The 23,461-nt window shown below is 40.3% G+C and overlaps 1 protein-coding gene across 1 annotated transcript; it reads right to left on the bottom strand.

Moving 5' to 3' along the window:
• Positions 1 to 1,773: 1,773 nt before the first annotated feature.
• Positions 1,774 to 20,686, bottom strand: CTSO (cathepsin O). Its single transcript, XM_019441163.2, has 8 exons — positions 20,458 to 20,686; positions 17,762 to 17,870; positions 17,030 to 17,169; positions 14,659 to 14,826; positions 13,057 to 13,178; positions 6,665 to 6,828; positions 5,757 to 5,849; positions 1,774 to 3,632 (listed from the first exon to the last, which is right to left on the bottom strand). Exons 1-8 carry the CDS (start codon positions 20,581 to 20,583, stop codon positions 3,598 to 3,600), a joined length of 957 nt encoding a protein of 318 aa, XP_019296708.2. The 5' UTR covers positions 20,584 to 20,686; the 3' UTR covers positions 1,774 to 3,597.
• Positions 20,687 to 23,461: the final 2,775 nt, after the last annotated feature.

Genomic DNA, 23,461 nt, shown 5'->3' with positions numbered 1-23,461 from the left:
TTTATGTGTGTGCGTGTATGTGTGTATGTGTGTGTGTGTACATGGGCACATGTACATAGTACCTGATTGTGGCTAAGCTGAAAATTATAGAGACAAGTAAAATGGTGGCTAAAAGCAATGGCTTGGGAGCTTGGGAGCAAATTCCGGCACTGCCATTTATTAACTATCTGCTCTGGCACAAATTCCAGTTTAAGCTCCAGTTGACTATCCATATGACAGGGATAGAAATACTTACCTCAACTTTTGCTTTTCTCATGCAGTAATGAAAAAAAAAATACATTAACAGACGCTCTGTCACCAAGATGCCTTGGAATCTTAGAATGAGTGCTATTTGTAAAGGTTTATTCTTTTAACAGACTAAATGATTTGACTTAGCTCTTTTTATTTTTACTTCTTGGTGGGATTAAACTATAGAGTTGTAAGAGTTTTTTTTTTTTTTTTTTTTTTTTTTTTTCCCAAAGGATATATTAGTAATTCTTAATGTAAAGTCAAAACAATTTATAATGCCAGTTTCTACCTGGGATCCCATTCAAACTTGTTTCTAGTGTTAATGATAAGGATCCACTTCAAATTAAAATTTTTAAAGGGGATGCAGAGTTTGTATAAAGTTGTGTAATTTGGTATTCACTTTGAGATCTTTAGTATTTCCCTTTGTGAAATCACACCCAGGAACATATTGATGATTTTCATTGTGACTCCCAATTATTATGTGAAAATTTCATTGCTTTTCTTTTAGTCTCACTGGGTGAACTTCAAGTAGCTAGTTAGGGCTGGAGCATGGCACAGGCCCATGTAGAACAGCAGAGACTGAGGTGAAGAAGGTAGAAAAGAAAGGCTTCTTTGTGAAAAGTATTTAAAAGAGTTGGCATGTTATCTTTTTTTTTTTTTTTTTTAACGTTTATTTTGAGATAGAGAGAGACAGAACATGAACGGGGGAGGGTCAGAGAGAGAGGGAGACACAGAATCCAAAACAGGCTCCAAGCTCTGAGCTGTCAGCACAGAACCTGACGCGGGGCTCGAACTCACGGACCTCAAGATCATGACCTGAGCCAAAGTCGGATGCTTAACTGACTGAGCCACCCAGGTGCCCCAAGAGTTGGCATGTTATCTTTTAGGCATTACAGAGCTCCCCAACTGTTTAAAGCAGGGGAATAACATGATAATAATGTCTCACAGAAATGCAAATCCAGGGAACATACGGTAAATCGATGATAATAACATCTGTCAGAATCACCTGGAGCACTAATTAAAACAAAGTGTTTCGTAAGTCCTCAAGTGGCTTCTGGTCTAGGGACTATACTTTGAGAACCCGTGTATTAAGGGACATGGGGTCTGGTAAGTAGACTACTGACTAGTGGAGATAAGACATTTCTAAAGAACATGCATCTAGGAAAGGATGGTAGAAATGGAGAGGAGGTAGGTGGTTAAGTGATGGGTTACTAAAGTGTAGCTTACCTGATTAAATATCTAAAATTTCCCTCACTGTGTTTGATTGGGTGATTACATAATGTTGATGATGTTAACCAAATAGAGACTCTAGGAGGTGCAGACATTATTTTTGTTTCATTTCGTTGTGTTTTGTTTTGTTTGTTCTTTGAAGGAGGGAAAGGGGAATAATTTTGGACACATTGAGGTTAAGGTATCTATGGAGAAAAACAAAAAATTGAATATACAGGTTTGGAGCCGAGAAAACATGTGAATGTAAAGCACATCAACACTGTGTTCACAAAAGGTAGGCCTTACGCTTATCAAAAGAGTCTTTTTCACCCAAAGTCAAATATAGGTTGTTTTATTATAAATGCCATCAAAATCCAGAACAGCTGAGAGGTATTATTCATTTTATAATTAAAAACCATTTAGTATTTGAAAAAGATGATCAGAAGAGCACTTATACAGAAGTCAGTAAATAAATACAAGCTAGACAAACTAGGACATGGTTCCTTTCTGACCTACTTGGCTAATGAAAATGTTAATCAGAATATCAATATTTTTCCTCCTGGAATGTTTCTATACCTGGGTCAACACATATTATTTTGAGATTGCTTTGGTTTGGTGTAAAACAAAGAAATACAGTGTTTTGTTTTGCTTTTTTCTTTTTCTAAGAAAGGGGATGGATAAATAAAGATCAAAAGTAAGAGGAAAATGAGGCGTCCTCATTTTTTTTTAATGCTTATTTATTTTGAGAGAGAGAGAGAGAGCACGTGTGAGCAGGGCAGGCACAGAGACAGAGGGGAAGAGAGGAAGGACCCCAAGCAGGCTCCTCATAGTCAGCACAGGCCCAGATGTGGGGCTCAAACTCACGAACGGCAAGATCGCGATCTTAGCTGAAATCAATCGGATGCTTAACCGACTGAGCCACCCAGGCACCCCCTCAATTTTTTTAGAGGTTGCTGTTACGTCTAAAATTCTGTTTTTGTTAAGATATTCCACCTTAGAAAGCAACCGTAAATTTCAGAAAAGAAAAGTTTGCATATGCAATATTGGATATGATTTTCTTATATTAATCCATTTAATACTATGTATTGTGCTTCTGTTCAAAGAGTAGATCAGCTCTTATGCCCTGAGGCTCTTACACTCCCACACACCCACACATAATGACTTTTGTAAGAGAGAACACCAGCATCAAGAACCAGGAACCAGGAGGAAGGCAGAGATGCACAAAAATGTGGTTCTAATGGGAATCTGGAAAAAATACGCAGAAGAGTGGGAAACCAGAGAGCCTGGGAAATTCAGTTTGGCTGATACCTCATACTGATGGGATTAGGCTTTGAAAGGGGTGGTGCCTAGGAATGGTGGGAGGAACCGAAAGGTGAGATCCTGGTTTGATAAAGGCTTAGAAACAAATGGAGCCAAATAAATGGTTATAAAATAGTAAAAATAGGAGGCTTCTTTAGTCAGGGAAGTCAAGCCACTAGGAAAATTTAGGAGTGGCACAGTAAAGAGTGAGAGAAAGAGAGTGGGAAAATGCATTGCTCCTCAACACAGGGAGAACAAACTAAGAAAAAAGACCCATTGGAATCCTATTGACAAAGTTTCCTAACAATAGTCTCTCAATGCTACTTGAGTTTTTCCTACCATATAGCTGCCATATCGGTCCTTCAATTTCAATCTATTTCTCTTAAAAAGTGCCTTTCTCCTTTTGCTTCTTTCTACATGACCTTTCTACAGTTCAAGGGGTATGCCTCTTTTGTGGAGGTAAAGCAATTGGCATTTCAAAATCCTTAAGAAATTCCATCTCGGTGGGCTGTGAATTGTGAGAAGCACACCCCATTTTAGGCTGGCTTTCTTCTATATAAGTGTAAGCTAAGGCTAGTGATTATATTCTACAAAGGAAAAGCAATTCCTATCCCTTCTTTAATCTTACTAGAAGTATATCATTAAAACAAGCAAACAAAAACAATAATCAAACCAGGTAAGTGTCTTCAAATTGAAGAAATTCTTAACTTGACCTTCATCCTAAAGTAGGCAACCTTCCACAGATTACTTCCAGGCCACTGAGCTGATGGCCTACAGGCAAATAACACTGAGAATGAACTCTATGCTCCATTCCATTATGAACCTTCATTTTCATAGTTGTCCCTTGATCTGCCCAACAAATCACACAAATACAGCAGAAACAGAATCTGCAATACCTAGAAAAAAAGAAATCATCAGTGCTAGTCTATTTCCTCCAAAAAATAATGGAATGATTATAGCTGTTAGGATAAATATGGCAACTTCAAAAGAAGATATTAGAAGGCATGACTAATATTTTTGTTTCAAGAAACTACAAAAAAACCCCAAAAGACTTATTACCTGAATAGATGAATATATCTGAAATCTTTATTGCACTCATATATATTGCTTAGAGGCAATACAATTATTTATAGGACTGTTTTAAACACAATTTGAAAATTCAAACTTGGAACTTGCAAAAAATTTAAATAAATCACAAATGTGCTGTGCTTTCTTGGCACACAAGACCATACATCTCAATATCATGGCAAAAGCAATAAACAGTCCATTTGAAGACTGGATTTCAGTGTAATTAGCTATGTATTTAAAATCTCTTGGGGCCATGGGATGCTGTCTGTGTTATAACATCATTCATAAGAGAAATGTGATCATCACCAGGTATGGAACTTTCAGGAAATACTCATTTTCAGGAAGGATTTGGATCCCTACATAATTACTAACCAGGCAAGCTTTGGAAAATCAAATTGGAAAACAGGTAGACAGGAGAAATTATTTCAACTCACCCTCAGTAGATGGGGGATGAAGAAGAGGTGTGTGTGGGGGGAGGGATACAGAGTCATAATGAGGCAATTATGAGCCAATGTTGAATCATGTTCTTGCAACTCTCCTGCCAGAGCTCTGAAGCAGCCTAGATGCAAGCACCACCACTTTGACAGAGATCATTTATGTTTAGCAGCAGAAGTTCAACGAATGGCAGCAGTAATTTACCTGCAAGTTCCAAAAATGTGAAAGCCCCCGATGATGCTAAAAAGTGGAGGCCTGATTGGGTTGCTAGTGCTCTGGCTGGAAGATTTCTGTGAGGATCACTCTCCTTCATAAATAACTGAAGATAAATATTTTATTGGGGTGATAGAACAAATCATTGATTAACTCTCATGGATCCCACTTTATGCAACTATTGGCCAGTAGTCACTAGATTGAATCAAAATATAAACTGTCAAACTTTTCTGTACTCTCTTTTCTCAGTCTATCTGGAGGGTTCTACAACTTTTAAAAACCTGTATGCATGCTAGGAATCATTGTAATGAGAAATTAAATGATCACTTTCATATGTAATATAGTTTGGCTCAAACTTAATTCATAACTATGCTGGTTTTCTAGATCAAAAACCTTAGAATATAGGTTTAAATATAGGTTTTTAGAATACAGCATAAAATACTAAACTAGCTGTTTTAATTTTGCTTGTAGTTAATTACCAAAAAAAAAAATTGTTATTCAGTAAGATAAGTATATTTGGTATTTGGTTTAGCCTCTCAATCCCAGTTCTTGTTTTGCTTGAATCTATAGGTGTGACAAGGGACATATTAAATCAGAGACCATCCTAATGCTCATATTTTCATACATTTTGATACAAAGAAAAAGTGATTCTTGATAATCCTTGAGCGAATATGATAATGCACAAGTTGAGAAAAATTCATACAGTTATATAAAATAAATTAGAACTAGGTGATGTTTTTGGAGAATTTTGGACTCAAGTTGATTATTTATATGGTGTTTGAAGTTAACTTCAGTATATTATTACACCATTTTATCATATTTTGCTCATTATATTTGTTTTCAGGGAAGTCTCTCCTCCTTTTCAAAATATGAACATATGCAATAGTGTCTCTTTTAAGAACACTATTTAATTAGGTTAATTGATTAATTTATTTTTGAGAGAGAGCAAGCACATGGGTGTGCATACGCATGAACAGGGGAGCGGCATAAGGAGGGGCAGAGGGAGGGAGGGAGAGAGAGAGAGAGAGAGAATCTTAAGCAAGCTCCAGGCCCAGCAAGGAGCCCCACATGGGGCTCGATCTCATGACCACGAGATCATGACCTGAGCTGAAATTGAGTCAGATGCTTAACTGACTGAGCCACCCAGGTGCCCCAATACTATTTTATTTGTAACAGTTGGCTAAAGAATGAAAATTATTACTGCAAAAGTATAGTATAGACTGGACAGATATATAATTTTAATATAGTCAAAGTATCTTCCTGTGCATTTAGCCTGAAGTTTTAAACATCAATTCATGACTCACCACAAATATTGCCTCCCATTTTAACATGGGCATAGCCATCTACTCCCCATGAACTTCCCCATGAGTTCCGCACAATCCAATATGGAGGATTTCCTACAAGATATAAAATGGCAACAAGTTCTGAAAAACTCGGATTTTTTTGTGAATGCATGTTTATTTAAAGGCTAGTTCTGGATAAGTATAGTAGCTCTGAGCAAAAGATTAAAAATGTAATGTTATGCTAATATATACTAGCCAAGTAAATCGGAGCTGTAGTTAGTGTCACACTCTAATAATGGAAAAATACACGTTTGAATTTGGATAGCATGAAATGAAAACATACACGCAATTCCAGGGAATTAGGAAAAGGGGGGCGGGGGGGGGAGAAGAACTGTTAGATATGTATGATAAAATAATAAGCAGGTCTTTTTTCCCAACAAGTATTGTAAACATTCCAGGTGGAGAATGCACATTATTTAAATCAAGAATTATCATCGTTTTAACAAGGTATTAATTGATCGGGGGGGGGGGGGCATGACAAGGCATTTGCACCTGGAAGTCTACTGAAAAGCTGTAAAGGTCTTAGGAGGACTTAGAAATAGAACGACCAAATTTCAGCTTGATTGACTGAATGATTGATTTTTAAATGTTTTTATTTATTTTTGAGAGAGAGAGAGAGATAGGGGTGGGCAGAGAGAGAGGGAGACACAGAATCCAAAGCAGGTTCCAGGCTCCGAGCTGTCAGCACAGAGCCCGATGCGGGGCTCAAACCCACAAACCATGAGATCATGACTTGAGCTGAAGTCGGATGCTTGACCGACTGAGCCATCCAGGCGCCCCGAAATTTCAGCATTTTAAAAATAATGGCGATCATTTGTTAATCAGAGTTCAGGCTGGAAAGTAACCAATCAAGTCTGTTCAGCACTTACCTATTTTATCAAACCCGGTTATGAGAACTGCATGATTTGCTTCTCCACTAGAGCAATGGTGCTGTATTATGCCTCCTAAATAGTCTTGCCAGCTCACTGCATCTACTACCACGACCAATGGGCCAAAGGTGACAAGTGCTTTTGCCATTTCATCTTCTTGGTCACTACCAAAAGAGGAAATATACAGTCAAGGAGGTGAGAGAGAGAACACAAGCAGGGGAGGAGCAGAAAGAGAGGGAGACTGAGAATCTCAAGCAGGCTCCATACCATCAGCCCAGAGCCCCATGCGGGGTTTGAATCCACAAACCGTGAGATCATGACCTGAGCCAAAATCAAGAGTCGGACACTTAACCGACTGAGCCACCCAGGCGCCCTAAGGAGGTTAGTTTTTGAGGTAAAAATATTTTATAATCTATTTAATCTGTACATGGTCAGGAGTAGATTTGGTTGCAATTACAGAAGATGTAAAGAACGGAAACTAGAAGAAGTCTGGGGGATCGACAGCCCAGGACTGCTACGAGGCTCCAAGATATTGGAAGTCAGCATCTTTCTAGATTCTCGTTCTGCCATGCGAGGTTCCCATTGCCAAGGTCAATTCGTGGTCCAAGGTGGCTGCTGGAGCTCTAGCCATTTAACATATCTTTTAAACAGCAAAAAGGAGAAAGAAGTGCTACATTCCTGTCAAGAAGACTTCTGAAAAGTAACGTGCACATTGTGCATATGCCTGTATGTATACGTATTGGCTAGTACTCAGTTACGGGTTAACCAAGTTTAGCTTCAGGGAAGATGGGAAGTGGAGTTTTGTAGCTAGCTAGAGCATCCAGTTCTAAGGGGATTCTTCTAATAAGGAAAGTGAGAAGACTGAATGCGCGGAGACATATCTCTGCCACACCATGTGACAATCAAGAAACTGACCAACTTCTGTTAACGGAATGCCAAATGCAGAAATCATAGGGGAGGGTTATCTCAAAGTGGCGACTGTCATTATGCAACAGAAGAGATGCCAAGGTGTCAGGAGAACTAGTACTAGATTGCAAAGACTGCAAAAGACATAGTTATTGCTCTCACACATGGACGTGTACTGATAAAGCCTAATGTTACACAACACTCAGCCGTCATCAATCTTGGAAGCATGTGATTAAACCATTATTTACACTTTTAAAGGTCAGCTTTGTGTGTGGACACTGAAACCAAGTCACTCGTATTTCAAGCCATTTAGATAGCATTTGGGAGTGTATTGCTACAGCAAGCTATGGTTGGATTTGTAGCTTGAAAGAGTAAATAATCCATCGTCATATCCAGCCGGAGATCAGTTTCTATCAAGGGGATATTTTGTCCACAGGTGGGGAAAAAATTGAGTGCATAAGAGCATTTATTGAGACAGAAACTACACATTCACTCTAAACATTTATCCATATTACCTGTTAACACGAAGATCTTTTTCTTGGAGATCTATAAGCAGTCAATCCTAATTTTTGCTACCGTAATAATAACTTGTATTCATTAATATTACCTTGGGACAGGTAGGGTATAGTCCGTGAAGTTCCACATAGCTAGGTTCAAATTCCAGCTACAGACTGGAGTCATTTCAGTCACACTGGAGTCCAGTGACTCCAGCAGGTGACTGAAGTCATCTATGTCGCAAATCAGTATAAGGATAAAATTGTAGGTATAAATTTTCTAGCATGCCTACACATAAATTATACTCTACATTTAAAATAAATCTTGCTTCCTTTTCTTATTTCTAAGTTATCTAATAAACCGATTTTGCTCAGCATAGATTGTAGTGTATAATGTGTATTCTATTGTACTCAAATTTTTGAATATTTTATAGTAAAAATTTTGACTATTTTGCTATCCAAATATGACAAATAGGATTATCTCTGTAAAACAGGGATACAGCTGTCTCTACCTTTTGAAGAAAACAAAAGCTATACCGTAAATATATGACATCAAAGATCCAGTGTCAAGGACAGCATGATGGAAAGAGAAACATCAAGAAGAATAAATAGTTTTTAGAATGCAAAGGGTAATTAACATTGTATGATCAAAAACCAACTGAGTAATAGTCTCTGCTTGGAGGCAGCACTAAAGAAAAGATATCAAAGATGTTGGAAAATATGAAATAGGAAGACATGCCAGTCAAGACCAGCAGGCAAAAGTTCCATTTAGCCCCAGAACCGACTAGCATTGTTACCATCTGTGTTTCAGAAAGACATTGGCTTTTATCAAGTCAAAATATACTCCAAACAGCATCTTTTTTCCATTATTAGCCCAATATAGAATTACAATTGACCGTGAACCCAGGGATAGGGGTGCCGAACCTCCACATAGTTGAAAGTCCACATATAGCTTTTGACTCCCCAAAGCCTTAATAGTCTACTCTTGACTGGAAGACTTGCTGATAACATAAGCAGTGGATTAACCCATTTTTTGTACATTTTATGTACTCAATTACTGTATTCCTGCAATAAAGTTAGGGAAAAAAGTTTTCGTAAAATCATAAGGAAAAGAAAATACAGTACCATAATGTATTTACTGGAAAAAAACCCACGTATTAGTGGAACATGCAGTTCAAGCCTGTGTTGTTTGAGGGTCAAGTGTACTATCAAAATATGCGCTGCTGATAATGGACACGTTATCAAATCTTTTCCCATATGCTTACTATTCACTTTATGGATCAGTAAGATACAAATCCTACAATCTGTAAAAGAATTCTCAAGTTTACTGTCATCAAGATTTAGTGACTAAGGTAGGTCTTTTCTGTTCTAGACTCTACATGAGTATGTAGATTTCCATTTTCTCATTCCTAGAATTCAGTGTGTTAATACTGTGCCCTAGTTTTTCAGTCCATTGTTAATACGGGGTTCCTTCTCTTTTTCTTGACATAGTCACTCTCATATTTATTTTGAGTTCTGAAAGGTCTTTCCTGGGGCCTGATAAACAAAAATGCATGAAGAAGCCTGGATATAAATGGTAATTTGCCTTTGCGACTAGACTATGTTCTTAGGATTCAGTGAGGTTTTGCTTGTTTGGTTGGTTGCTGGTTGGCTTAGTTTTAGATCTTTTCAGGCTCTGCATGAGATTTTTTGGAGTTTTTGGCCGATAGCTGTGTGTGGGCTCACACTGTCTGAAACTACTGAAAAATTAAAGAGCTCATGACCTGAGAAATAGAGGGAGGGAAAAAGTATGAGTTTCAGAGCTCGACAAATATGAATTCTAATGTGGCCCTATAGTTAGTTCACGAGCTCTGTGACCCTCCCTGAGTCTCAGAAACCTCAATGGAAGTGACGGTATTTAAGTGTTAGGGGCCTAGTCGAGTGCCTGGTTACAGCGTTGCTGTGGAAAATCTTCCCAAGTCCTTTGGCCCTTGCCACCGCGGTGGTGGTGCTGGTGTTGGAGGCGGTAACAGGGGCACAATCAGCCAGGCTTCAAACATGGGGTCCGCTGTAGTTTTTTGCCTGAGGCTCTTCTCTTAAAGAGCCAGGAAATCCAGCTCACCCCCCACCTCTACCCTGGCAGCACCCTCAACTGACACGGAATGCAGATCATCAATTTGGATGGGATAACATTGAAATGCATAGTTTACCTTGGCCCCAATAGCTCCCCGGTAGGACCTGTACCCTCAGTTCTATTTTGCTTAATACGAAAACCCTCCCTCCCCTGTTCTGTCTCATTTCTCCATTTCCCTTCCAGAGTTTCTCGGGATTACTGCTGGGACATGATGTTGCTTGCTGAATCCGTTCCTGTCTTAGACTTTCATATCTCCAGTGACAGTTAATTCCATCCTTTCAGCTGTTCAGGCCAAAAAGCCTGTTCTCCTCCTTGACTCTCTCCTCTCTCATTCTTTACATAAAATCCCTCAATATTCTCTGGGGGGCTTTACTTTCTATGAGGGGTATTAACCTATTATGTCTCATATCTAAGACCATTCTTCTAACACTGCTCCGAGATTATGACCAGGTAACCTTTTTTCTTTCTTTCTTTCTTTCTTTCTTTCTTTCTTTCTTTCTTTCTTTCTCTTTCTTTCTTTCTTTCTTTCTTTCTTTCTTTCTTTCTTTTCTTTCTTTCTTTCTTCCTCCCTCCCTCCCTCTTTCTTTCTTTCTTTCTTTCTTTCTTTCTCTCTCTTTTTCTTTCTTTCTTTCTTTCTTTCTTTCTTTCTTTCTTTCTTTCTTTCCTTCCTTATCTCCTAGTAGTCTTGTCCATCTTCTCTCCATTACAGTCCCAGTGGGCATCATTGTTCTTTAAATATGCCAAACAGGGGCGCCTGGGTGGCGCAGTCGGTTAAGCGTCCGACTTCAGCCAGGTCACGATCTCGCGGTCCGTGAGTTCGAGCCCCGCGTCAGGCTCTGGGCTGATGGCTCAAAGCCTGGAGCTTGTTTCCGATTCTGTGTCTCCCTCTCTCTCTGCCCCTCCCCCGTTCATGCTCTGTCTCTCTCTGTCCCAAAAATAAATAAACGTTGAAAAAAAAATTAAAAAAAAAAAAAATAAAATAAATAAATATGCCAAACATGTTTCTGTCTCAGGGCCTTCGCCCTTACAGCTCCTGCTGGGAACAGTATTTACCTAGATGTCTACATGGCTATATTCCCATGCTTCTCCAGGTCTTTGCTCAAATGACATCTTTTCAAAAAGCTCCGTCCTGGCCCGTATACTCCCCTTCCTTCAACCTGATGTTTCCTCTTCCTCCCACCATTTTACTTAGTTCTTTTTAGAAATGATTACACCTAACATGCTGTACATATTTTTGTTTTCCTTATTGCCTGTCTCTATCACTAAAATATAATCAGTTTTTTTGTCTGTTTTTGTTCACTGCTGAGCCCCCAGAACCTGAAACAAAGTTCAGTAAGTATTTGAGAAGGAATGAGTAAATCAAAGAGAGATCTTCTTGGGGGAGTCTAACACAATTAGCTTAGCGCTGTATTATCAGAATGTTTATATTCAGTGTAAACATAGAGATTTTTTTTTTAGTGGGACCTCTGTTCTTCTTAGCCAAAGAATTACATGGATCATACTTCAGGTCCAATGCCAGTGACTTACATTCTCTCTCTCTCACTCTCTAATTCAAGCTAATGCCTATTCTTCTCTGGTTTCTTCCTAATTTTTTTTTTTTTTTTCACTTTGCTACTCATGATGGGGCATTCCCTGAAATTCTTAAGTGACATTTTGAAAATCGAGTTCTTTCTCGTGCACACGCCTTCCTTTTACTCCCAAGGAACTGGTAGCTGATAGAAGCACACTTTCTCATTTCTGAAAGTGCATTTCCTTCAAAAAGATGTGGAATGATGCACTCAATGACTCTGCACATTTAGTGATTGATTCTGAGGAGCCTCCGTCTGTGGGATCGCAGTTCTCTGGTGTTTGGTTCCTACGGTCACCCCGAGAGTCCTTGCTGTGGACAGGAGCTGTGCTGGCAATGTGCCAGCCACTCGTGCTTATTCAGAGGGGTTCCATTTTCTTCAATGATCTAATTTCACCCTTGATTTCCTTCAGATCTCATGGGTTGGCACCATCTGGATCAAGAGACTCTTTTATATTCAGTATCAGTATGTTTTAGGGTAGTCTGTCACCTCAGCTGAATATAATTTACTTTCTGCTTTCTCTGTTTCAAAAGACTGTGTGAAGTTTCCTCTACATTTTTTTAAACGCAAAAAGGAGTTGTTTGTGTCTTCCTTTGTCCTATTATCCCTGAACACCTATCTTGCACTGTATCGAATGGTCACAATAGTTTTCTAGCTGGCTTTCAGGTTTTCATGCATTTTTAAAGCCCTTTTTAACGACTGTTTCCCCCTGAATCTACCCAAAGTCATCTTGCCCTTCAACTTCCAACACTTCCAAGGCCCTTCCTCGGCCTATCTTTATCCACCCCTGTGCTTCCCTCGTGCCTATAGTGTGTGCCGCATAATCTACTTCCAGTAATATACTCTTACTTGCTTCTAAGTTTCAGTTTATGCTTTTCTTAAAGTTAACGCTTTAAAAAATCCAAGGGCGTTCAAAAAATGCTTCTCGGTTATGTAGATTGCTCGATATTAGCTGGAGAGTAACACAAAGCAATTTTGGATTGATTCAACAGTAAGGTTGAAATATACTAATGGCAATTATGACAACTCAATTTGTTAAGAGGAAGGTGGTCAGAATAAATTACACCTTAAGCTGGATTTAAATGTGTTAATTCTATTCTAATGACAAATGGAAAAATAAGCTGATCATGCATAAGAAACAACATCCATTGGTTGTTGTAACAACCATAGCACTCCATTGGTCTCTCTAGTAAAAAGCAGCTCTTAAAATAAGTAGGCATTTATGCCTTCAATCAAGTTATTAATTCTGAATAGCCAATGGATCAGAAATTAAGAAATAGAGGGAAAGACACAATAGGATAAGACAATTACCTGAAGTCATATGCAGAATAATCTTTGATTGAAAATCCAAAATGTGAATCAGAAAAGTAACGGCACAGGCCATTTTGCGCTTTGAATGGGTACTCTGAATCTCTCACCAGTTTTACATGCGTCTAAGAGAAAATAAACATCCAGAATGTTCTTAATTTAAAATGCAGTTGTTTTAGAAATCAAATAGAACTTACTGCGATATGTCAAAATAAGATTCAACTTGGCCACACCCTCATCACGCGGATATTCCTTACGTTATTAAGACCTTAGATTAAATCTTTAGGTGTTTGGTAGGGACATACTAAGTAATTAAACTCAATTATCTTTCTCTCTTACTATTGTTTCCCTATATCTTCCTTCCTTAGAACCTTCTTCCACTGGATAATAAAGTCTTATCCTTTTTCTCCTGAGGTTAAAATAAGGCGAGCCATTTTCCTTCCAAAGCCATACGTTCTGTCAGCAAGTCTCTGAGACTCACTCAGCACAGTGTTTAATGCACAGGCAATGGTCAGGTCAAGCATTCTTTCTATCCACATCTTTGTGCCATTCGACTAGCACATGTCATTTATTTTTTAGTTGTCGAGACGCAATCTTACTTTCCCGATTCTGCGTTACAGAAGCCAGGGACCACACCATTCTTGCTTGCCCCTGATGTGTACCGAGCAGCTTCTGGTATGCAGTGACTCAAAATACAGAAAATGAACAAGGAAAGGATATTCAAATTTGGGAATTTCCAGCTTGACCGCTTTTACAAAACATAGCAACAGCCTCACCGTCTGGCTTCATGCAGTTCATACTGGATATAGGACAATGTCAGAGAGTGTCCTAAGAACACCGAGAGACACTGTGGTATATGGGACAAAGCCCTTCAGTGGGAACAAAAGACTTAAGACACAGTCCTGGCTCAGCTGCTAATTTGGCAACGTGATCTCACCTCTCAGGGATCATTTCTTCATCCACGTAAAGAGTTACTACATTTGCTGATTTCTAACATCCCTTATAATCTCAGTATTCAAAAATTCTATGGAAATCAATAATCGCATGTTCTCATCCTTCTGGGACATGATGCGAATGTATCTATGTAAAAGAGCACTGACCCATTAAGAAGTGCTAAGAAATAAACATACATGTTTTTCTGAAAACAGATCTCAGGTAAGATTTTTCACGCTTTGATTTCTCAACAGCCGACTTGCCTGAAAGCAATTCGTTTTGAAATCTTCCGATTAATTCAAGCTTTGGTCGTTTAAATTTCTGAACTTAAAAACATTCTTTGGTATATGAGAGTAAACTGTTTCAATTCTAAATGCATGTTAAGGGGGCGCCTGGGTGGCGCAGTCGGTTAAGCGTCCGACTTCAGCCAGGTCACGATCTCGCGGTCCGTGAGTTCGAGCCCCGCGTCAGGCTCTGGGCTGATGGCTCGGAGCCTGGAGCCTGTTTCCGATTCTGTGTCTCCCTCTCTCTCTCTGCCCCTCCCCCGTTCATGCTCTGTCTCTCTCTGTCCCAAAAATAAATAAAAAAAAAAATAAATAAATAAATAAATAAATAAATGCATGTTAAGTAAACAAAAGCGGAAACGAAGAGTTCGAAAGGCCGAGAAATCACCTTATTCAGCCAGTTCAAAGCATTGAGAGTAGACCCTCCATTGCAGCCGTAATTATTATATGAACAATCAATGACCTGCTGAACACTTAGGTCTTCCAAAGGCTTCCCTTTTATCGCATATGCAGATTCCACGGCACCCACCACACTGAAGGCCCAGCAACCTCCACACTGTTTAAAAAGAGAGATAGCATAGTGTTTATCCTCAAATGATGTCCAAACCAAGTTTGCCAACATCTCTACATATCACAAGTTATCAAGTCAATTAACATGAGCAGACTCTGCGGGGGGGGGGGGGGGGCTGCAAAATACTGTCCATCCTGTAGATTTTCCAACTGCCAAAAGAAAGGAAAACCAAAATTCTCTTTCAAGCATCAAAATGTAATCATAAGAAAAGATAAATTGGTAGTATTGCCATTGCACAGTAGACAATGCAAGAAAAAAGCGAATTTTAGAGACTGAGAAAACACTTGGACGAACTGATGGTCTTTTAAAAGACTAACCAGTGCACTGAACGGGACTTCTGCTTTTAGGAAGCGTACCAACTTCCTTCTTGTTTCTCCCCGGACACTGTGCTGCTATGACATCCACCATCTCCATGAGGTGACATGGGGTGAGGATATATGTCATATACGTTGTACTCATGACTTGATGGACACGGGAACTGAATGATTTACTTTTTTAGGCTGTCAAGGAGCCAGCATGGGCATATGACGTATGCCCATAAAATGTCATAATGATAAAAACCCATACTGGTCATTCCTTACTCAAATATTGCCTGACACTCTTCCTGATTCTGGATCTATTAACTGGATCTTATTGAACAAACTGGAACAAAAGAATAAAAGTGTTGGTCCTGAAAAAAAGGGAAAAGATGGAGGAAGTGAAATCAAGGATCATGCACAAGGAAGAAGGACCCATAGAAAAGGCACAGGTAAGAGTAAGATTTGCAATTGGGCACTGCTGACTTAATCATAGGACATGGGCTGCCCGGTTGGGCAAAGAAAGGAAGAAGAACAATTGGTCGTCTTTGTCGAGTAACTTTATTGCTTTAGGTGTCTTACTATATCTGTATCTCCAGCGCCTATGGCATAGGAAAATATGCAGTAACAAACTCTACTTGTGGGTTTCCACACCTTGAGAAAAGCAAATACAGATTGCAGGGCACCATACCAATAGCTAGCTTTAGTTTACCTTTCCATAGCTGCCCCAGGAGGGCAGTTTCTGTTCAAAAATATCTCTCCAGTATATTTCTTTGTTTTTTTTTTAAATTAGAAAAAAATATTTTAATGTTTATTTTTGAGAGAGAGGGAGAGAGAGAGGGAGAAAGGGAGAGAGAGAGAGGGAGAGAGACAAAGCACGAGTGGGGAGGGTCAGAGAGAATGGGAGATACAGAATCCAAAGCAGACTCCAGACTCTGAGCTGTCAACACAGAGCCTGACGTGGGGCTCAAACCCACAAACCATGAGATCATGACCTGAGCTGGATGCTTAATCGACGGAGCCACTCAGACACCCGTACAGTATATTACTTTGATTAAATATTACTAATTCTGGGGTGCCTGGGTGGCTCAGTCGGGTGGGCGGCCAGCTTTGTCCCAGGTTATGATCCCACACTTTGTGGGTTCAAGCCCCACATCGGGCTCTGTGCTGACAGCTCAGAGCCTGGAGCCTGCTTTGAATACTGTGCCTTCCTCTCTGCACCTCCCCCATTCTTCTCTCTCTCTCAAAAATAAGTAAACATTAAAAAAAAAGAAAGAAAGCACTCCCCTCGTCTGTTTAAGTTTACAAAAAAGAGATTAATTCAATTGTATTCCTTTAATACAATACAGACACTTCCTGGAAGGATTCAGTTTCTGACTAATTAATACTTCACTCTGGATTCAATAACAAAGCAAATAAATGATCTGGTGGTAGAATTTATATCAACGGATGTATAACCTGAGAAATAAAAAAGGATCATCCTAACTAGATAGTGACTACTCTGTCTAAGACACTACACACCAGGAAGCTAAAAGACCTGGTGAGGTTTCCACTGCAGATAAACTGAGACTGTATCCCTGTGGTTAGGGGATTGACTTTCCCTGGTGAGCTGACATTGCCTATGCCAATGGTGGGGGTTCAGAGGGACAGGCTTATCTTCAAAATAACAGTCAGGCTTTGGCATCTGTCTCTCATTTCACCAGAGATTCTCCCTTAGTTGTCATTTCTGGATGATTGGAGATCATCTCTGTGATTTTACCCAGAGAAATGATGGCTTCTATCACAAGTTTGACTGAACTGGACCTCAAAGGTGACTTCCCACACTAAAAGTATTTAAAAAGAGAAAAGCAGCAGCAGCAACAACAACAACAACAACAACTCCTGAAACTCACGGTCTGCTGGTTTCTCACTTGTGTTACAACACGCTTGTCCCGCCAGTCGAATCTTAATGGTAAAGACACATTGGGTATGGATGTTTGGACTTCTGCTCGGTATCTGGGCAATCTGGAAGGTTTGCTTCTTAAGTAAATAGCTGAATTGAAACACGGAAGGAAAAGGCAGCTAACATTATATTATAGGGAGGCCCCCTGGGATTCTTTTTGCAGGAACTTTTCAAACAGAAACAGTAGCTTTCTGGTAGAACCTGCCATTTGAGATGTTCCTTTATGCTTTCTCATAACACGAAATGCACTCACTGAAAGCTACCAAGATAGGAATTCCTACAATAGTACTAGGAGTTGCCACATAAAATGACTTGTCTTTTAGACCTTGGTCAATAATAAAAATGAGTCTTCTTGACATCACTGGTTTTATCCTAACCCATGGAACTGTGGATGTCTTGAATAGAAATAGCACTAAAAAACTGCACAAAGGATGGAACATTGGCCCTTACAGCCACATGGAAACGTCTACAATTATAACATTTAGATCTTAAGCAATAATTACAAGAAAAGGACCATGAATTAATTTTTCTGTCAGCACCTGGCACATGCTTGACGTTCAGTATGTAATAAATGTTAACTATGACTCATGTTACCAGATTCACAATTACACAATTCATCAAAAATTACGGGAACAAATAAAAATCCAGAAACCAAACAACCAATGGCACAATCACACCATACCTTTAAACTCTTCAGGAAACAAATGAGAAAATTGATTTATTCCATAGACGGCACTGGAGTTTTCACCAGGGAATACAGAATTCAAGTATCGATGTCTATGAAGACTTTCCTAAAAGAAGAGAAAAGTTAATTTACATGACCTATGTTAACTTTGCAGAGCAATTTATGTGTAACTAAATTGGGCATATTTTTCAGGTATTAAAAGTCAAAGCTTGATTTCTTTCCTGAAGATCACAATGAAAGACTGCCTAAGAGTCCCAGATCAGATTTATAGACATTTGTATGAAAACTACCGTCTGATTTCAGGTACATTTTTGAGGCCGGGAAAGCTATCTCTTATCCATTTATAATTCCTCTTCCCTAAGCATGTTAAAAGCACTAAATATGTTTGTTTAACACACTGGAAAAAATAAAATGAATTGCAAATAAACACTAGATGCTAGTGAAAATTATCACCAACTAAAACTCATTAGATTAAAAAATTTTGAATTTGGAAAGTGTGTCTTTATCTTTGTATTTCCCAGCACTAAGTAACAAAGCATGACAAAAGAGATAAGTAAATAATAAATAAATCTGATTCTTTTTGAGCTGTATAGAGATCTCTATCTCATTGAGGGTAACAAGTCTTTATGAAAAAGAGGCAATCCTGGAAATGTCCCAGGAAGATACATTGGCTTGTCGATCTGGAGGGAAAATGTAGCCATTATTTACAGATTCCTGGGCTCTGAATGTTGTAACTTATCTTAACCTATGAGAAAATGCTTCCATTTCCTAACGCTAACCAACCATGCAGGAGCAATAAAACTTCAGGGGACTACCATTTGATAAGTTTCCAACTCTAGCTCTTATGTATTTGTTTACAGATTTATGTGTTTATTGTGTGCCTGTGTCTTAAATCTATAAGCAAAATGAGGGCAAGAATTGCCTGTCTTACTCATCACCGCATTTCCTGCACTGAGCACTTGGCTGGCACACAATAGATGTTTAATTACTATTTGTTGTTGAATAAATACACAAAAGACATTTTGCATTCATGCTCTTAATAGCTTTAGGCTGTTTATTTTTAAGCAAATTATTACTGAAACTAATCGTAATCTTATTTTTTCCTTGCTGAGCTGTCCTGGAAGGATTATTAATGAAATAATTAATGCCCAGCATGGAGCCCCATGCATCAGGATCTTGAGATCATGACCTGAGCTGAAATGGAGAGTAGGACGCCCAATGGACTGAACCTCCCAGGTGCCCCTGAGAAGAGTTGCATTTTGTAGACAATCATCTCCTGCGTATGGCCTCTTGACAGGACCAACATGAATAACTATATAAGTAAATACATATCCTTATAAATTATATAAGTTAAAAAATATATTTATTACTCTGGCCTCCTTGTGCCTACAATCCTCCAAAATGATTTTCTTGAGGAGTAAGGCAGTGCGTTTATTTATTCAGCCAAGGAATGCCATTATCAGTATAGATGAGATGAACTACATTCTCCCTAAAGGGTGTGGGTCACCACAGTACACAACCAAGTTCAGGACAGGGGTAGAATATAGGACAGGAAGTTTGTTCTCAAACAATGTGTGCTTCTGGTTTTAAAAGCTAGAATGTAACTCAAGAGCAATAAAACACATCTTCGTTTGGGCAAAACACAAGAATGGACAGAATCCGGCAAGGTTAGGACTTCCTAAACAATGGAATTTTCTAGGGGAGAGAGGAGGAGCAGAAAAGAGTACAGCTATAGAATTCCAGGAGAAATCCCAACAGTATATCAGCAAAAAAAAAACAAACAAAACAAAACAAAACAAAACAAAACAAAAAAACAAATATAATTCCAAAAAGCAGTATTACTAAATTCGTACTTACTTTTATTTAGAACAAATCAATTTTCTTTTACAATGAAATGACATCTTTCATGATTAAAAAAATTGTTAAATGGTATAAGATATAGAGAACACACTGAGGCAAGTTCTAAATCGGTATCTCTTGATCTCCGCAAAAACCTATTTATATTCAGCTAATTTGGTCCATTCTAGAGTTTTAATGCTGGGGTAAAAATCTAAGCATTATTATGAAGACTTCTGGAAATAATGTGAAAAGGAAATTAAATGCTTCCTCCTTTCCAAAATCTATTTCCACCAAGTGAAGAAGAATTTTTAAGGTCGCTACACCAATTGAAGGAGGCCCCGTTCACGCAAATCATAAATGGGAAGGATTCTGTGACCTCTCTAAATGCACGTTCTTTGTTTAGAACATTGTGTTACAGGAGGTCACCAGCGCCCCCCTGCGGAAGGAAAACTGACGGGTTTCTTCCGCCTTTATCTGGTTCTTTTCACTGTAAAGGAACGGCTCTGGAAGGCAGTGAGAGCAGCCCAGGGGACTGCTAAAAGGGGTGCTTCTTCCAATCGAGAATACTTTGAACACATCCATTGATTACTTTGGGCGTATCATATAAATCTACCGCGACGAATCTTCCCCGGAAACTCAAATCTTTTGGTCAGCCCAGGCAAGGGGGAGCTGGCACATGGGGAACGGAGGGAGAGGTTGACTTGCGAACTTGTCAGAAACCCCAAACCCATCACTGAGCTGCGGGCCGGGTGACCACCAGGAGTGGCGGCTCTCACTGGTCCCCTGCCCCAGCCCCGACCCGGGACCTGAAGGGGCGACCGGGAAACAGACACAGGGCGGCGCGCGCTCGGTACCCGGAAGGCGGCTGCCTGTCGCTCGCGGCTCCGCGGCTCCGTCGCCGTGAAGGTGGCGCGGGGGTCCGCAGCGCGGCCGCAGCAGCAGAAGCAGCAGCAAAGCAGCCAGAGCGCTCGCAGCTCCATCCCCGCGCCCCGCTCCCGGAGGCCGGCGGCCGCCAGCTCCCGCCGCCTGCTTTCTCTTTCGATTCCTCGGCTCCTCCCCCTCCCGGGTTTGCAGGGCGGGAGCGGGGGAGCGGGGCGCCGGGGGCTGGAGACGCCGACGCCGCTTTCGTCCCCATTGCTCTGTAGGTGGGAATCCGGTTAGCCGGAAACCGTTGCGGTGCTCGCTGCGTTTTTTTGCGGAAGCGTTAGGCACTTGGCCACGTGCTTTCTGGTGTCGTCTCCCAGCTGTGACAGCAAAGCCTGAGTGTCCATGTGCCGTATGCGACAATGTGGACGGCTGTGTCACCTTCGCTTCCGGAGTGAAGTTCTTTATTTTTCTTCCTTTTATCTCAGACTGATTCAGGCAGTATTTGAAGTTAACTTGGTTTGATTCCTGTGATTCCTTCTACGACGGTCTCTAACGTTCAGGACCTAATTCTAAAATGTTAGCGAATCTACACAAAGGCACTCATTCGTGTAGCAGATGTTTGTGAATACGTTAACAAAAATTTACAGTTGTGAAAATGCACAATTTCTTTATCTGGAGATTGTGGCCATTTCAAAACTCTCAAGCCTGTTTCTCCATTTGCAAAGAAAGGTAGAGGTAGTACGCCTTTCTGCAGTTTGTGGTGAAATTTAAATATAGTAATCCCCCTAAAACATTTTGTAAGATGCCTTGCGTATTTTAATTGTTTGGTCTTAACTATTTATTCTATGGTAAGGTAGCTTCCCCCACCCCCACTTCTATTATTGTAATTGTTTTCCACCTTCTCAGCTTAGTTCCCAAAAGCCCATTCTTCATGCTTTCTTCTTATTTTTTTCAAGCCACATTGATGAGGTTTTGGGGTGATCGTGGGGTGGTCCAGAGCCCACAGCCAAGAAAGAATTCTTGAAGATGTGTATGGTGCAAAAAGGTGATTATATTAAAGCACGGGACAGGACCTGAGGGCAGAAAGAGCTGCGCTGGGGTTGTGAAAAGTGACTGGTTTTACACAATGAAGTTGGGGAGATAAAGTCAAAAGGGATACCTCCAGAGGGACTTTGATATGCTGAAGAGGACTCCTAAGATACCTGAGGCCTTGCTATTGTCAAGCTAAGGTTGTTTTCCCTCCAGTAAGGCATTACCACTAGGACGGTGGGGGGTTCCTAGAGAAATGTCATCCACACTCTGTATTTGCCTCAAGTGTTTGTCAATGGGCTGCAGGTTACGAGGAAATTTAATTTTACCTGCCTTTTCCTTTTTGCCTTTGTTCCCCATATCATTATTGAGGGGTGATGTTTGGGGCTCCAGGAAATGGAGTCTATAGGTTTTTGGAGATTCAGCTATTGATAAGAGTGCCTTTATCTTTTAATTTACCAAGACCATTGTAAACTGATGGAGACTCCTGTCCTGTATGACTGTGATCTCTATCAGCCATTTGTTTGCTATCCTCTTCTTTGTCCTTGGGCAGCCAGGAGTGCCTGAAGAGTATCACACATATCCCATGTTGGGGGCAAGGTGGGGGGGGGGAGGGTGTTAGTATGCTAGTTTGTATTTTGCCCTCAGCCTGCCCCATGCTCCCTCGTCAACATCATTTCATATTAACCCAATCCTGGAGAATGGACTTCAGAAGGAACACAAGTAATGTACAAATCAGTTAGCATCCCAATCTGGCAGCATCTCAGGAAAGGAATTTTTTGGTAGAAGGCGAAAAGGATTTTTCTGGTGTAAGGACCCTTGCAGAATCCCCTTGAAGGATCCTTCCTTCCTTCCTTCCTTCCTTCCTTCCTTCCTTCCTTCCTCTTCCTCTTTCTTTCTCTCTCTCTCTCTTTCTCTTTCTTTCTTTCTTTCTTTCTTTCTTTCTTTCTTTCTTTCTTTCTTTCTCTTTTTCTTTCTTTCAGTTTATTTACTTATTATGAGAGAGAGAGCCAAGTGGTGAAGGGGCAGAGAGAGAGGGAGAGAAAGAGAAGGAGAGCGGGAGAATGCCAAGCAAGCTCCACACTGCCAGTGTCGTGCCCAGTCTCACAAGCCTGTGAGACCTGAGCCCAAACCAAGAGTCAGCCCCTTAACCCACTGAGCCACCCAGGCGCCCCAAAGGATCCCTTTCAAACGTCCGTTGTCGCAGGTGTCCTGGATTACTCTTGGAACAGCCCAGCTCTGTTTCTCAAGTTTAAAGTGCACAAGAAATATAAATTCTGGGCCAGTAGGTTTGGAGTGCTTTTCTAACAAGCTCCTAGGGCCTGCCGCTGCTGGTGGTGCTGATGGCACAGGCCGCACTAGCAAGCACTAAACCGCTACTGTTATTTCTCCAGTTCTCACGGCGGGGGGTGGGGGGGGTGGGGTGCGGAGGTTGGGGGTGTCTCGCTCAGAACTTTATGCTCTTCTTGTCATTCCACCTGTTTACGTCTGCGGGCAATGAGTGATAACTGAGTAATACTGTCTTCTCTGGGCCTCAGGACCAGCCATATGCAATTTGCAGTGTCCAGGGAAAAACGAAAATGAAAGGCCCTTATTCATAAATTATTAAGCATTCCAAGACAGCATCAGCAGAGCACTAAGCCGAGTAATGGGCCCTTCTAAGTATGAGGTCCTGTGTGACTGCACAGGCCACACATCCATAAAAGCAGCTCTGATGGGCCTTTATATGAGACTCTTTTCTAGGCAAGGCTTCCAGAAGTCTTCAGAATTGATGTCATAGCCCTCTTAGACTTTTTAGAACCACCATCTGATTTATGTATTTAGTTTTTGTCTAGGTAAAGTGAATAATACTATTCTTTGCTGCAAAATTGGTAATAAAAAATAACGTACATCTGTTTCGAGTGTGAAGAGGAAAGACATGAACTCATTTTATAGGCACATATGATGACACGTATTTCCCTT

Source organism: Panthera pardus, unplaced genomic scaffold (genome assembly GCF_024362965.1).
Source record: "Panthera pardus isolate Hobbes unplaced genomic scaffold, ASM2436296v1 HiC_scaffold_13, whole genome shotgun sequence".
Lineage (NCBI taxonomy): Eukaryota > Metazoa > Chordata > Mammalia > Carnivora > Felidae > Panthera > Panthera pardus.
The sequence above is the reverse complement of the archived record's forward strand: the minus strand, read 5'-3'. Positions and strand labels throughout refer to the sequence as shown.

Coding starts and splice junctions, on each gene's coding strand:
- CTSO (XM_019441163.2), bottom strand. CDS start 20,583: ATGGAGCTGCGAGCGCTCTGGCTGCTTTGCTGCTGCTTCTGCTGCTGC. Junction 17,170..17,761: donor GTTTCCTGAAGAGTTTAAAG/GTATGGTGTGAT, acceptor GTTTCAATTCAG/CTATTTACTTAAGAAGCAAA. Junction 13,179..14,658: donor CTTTGAACTGGCTGAATAAG/GTGATTTCTCGG, acceptor ATTTTCTCTTAG/ACGCATGTAAAACTGGTGAG.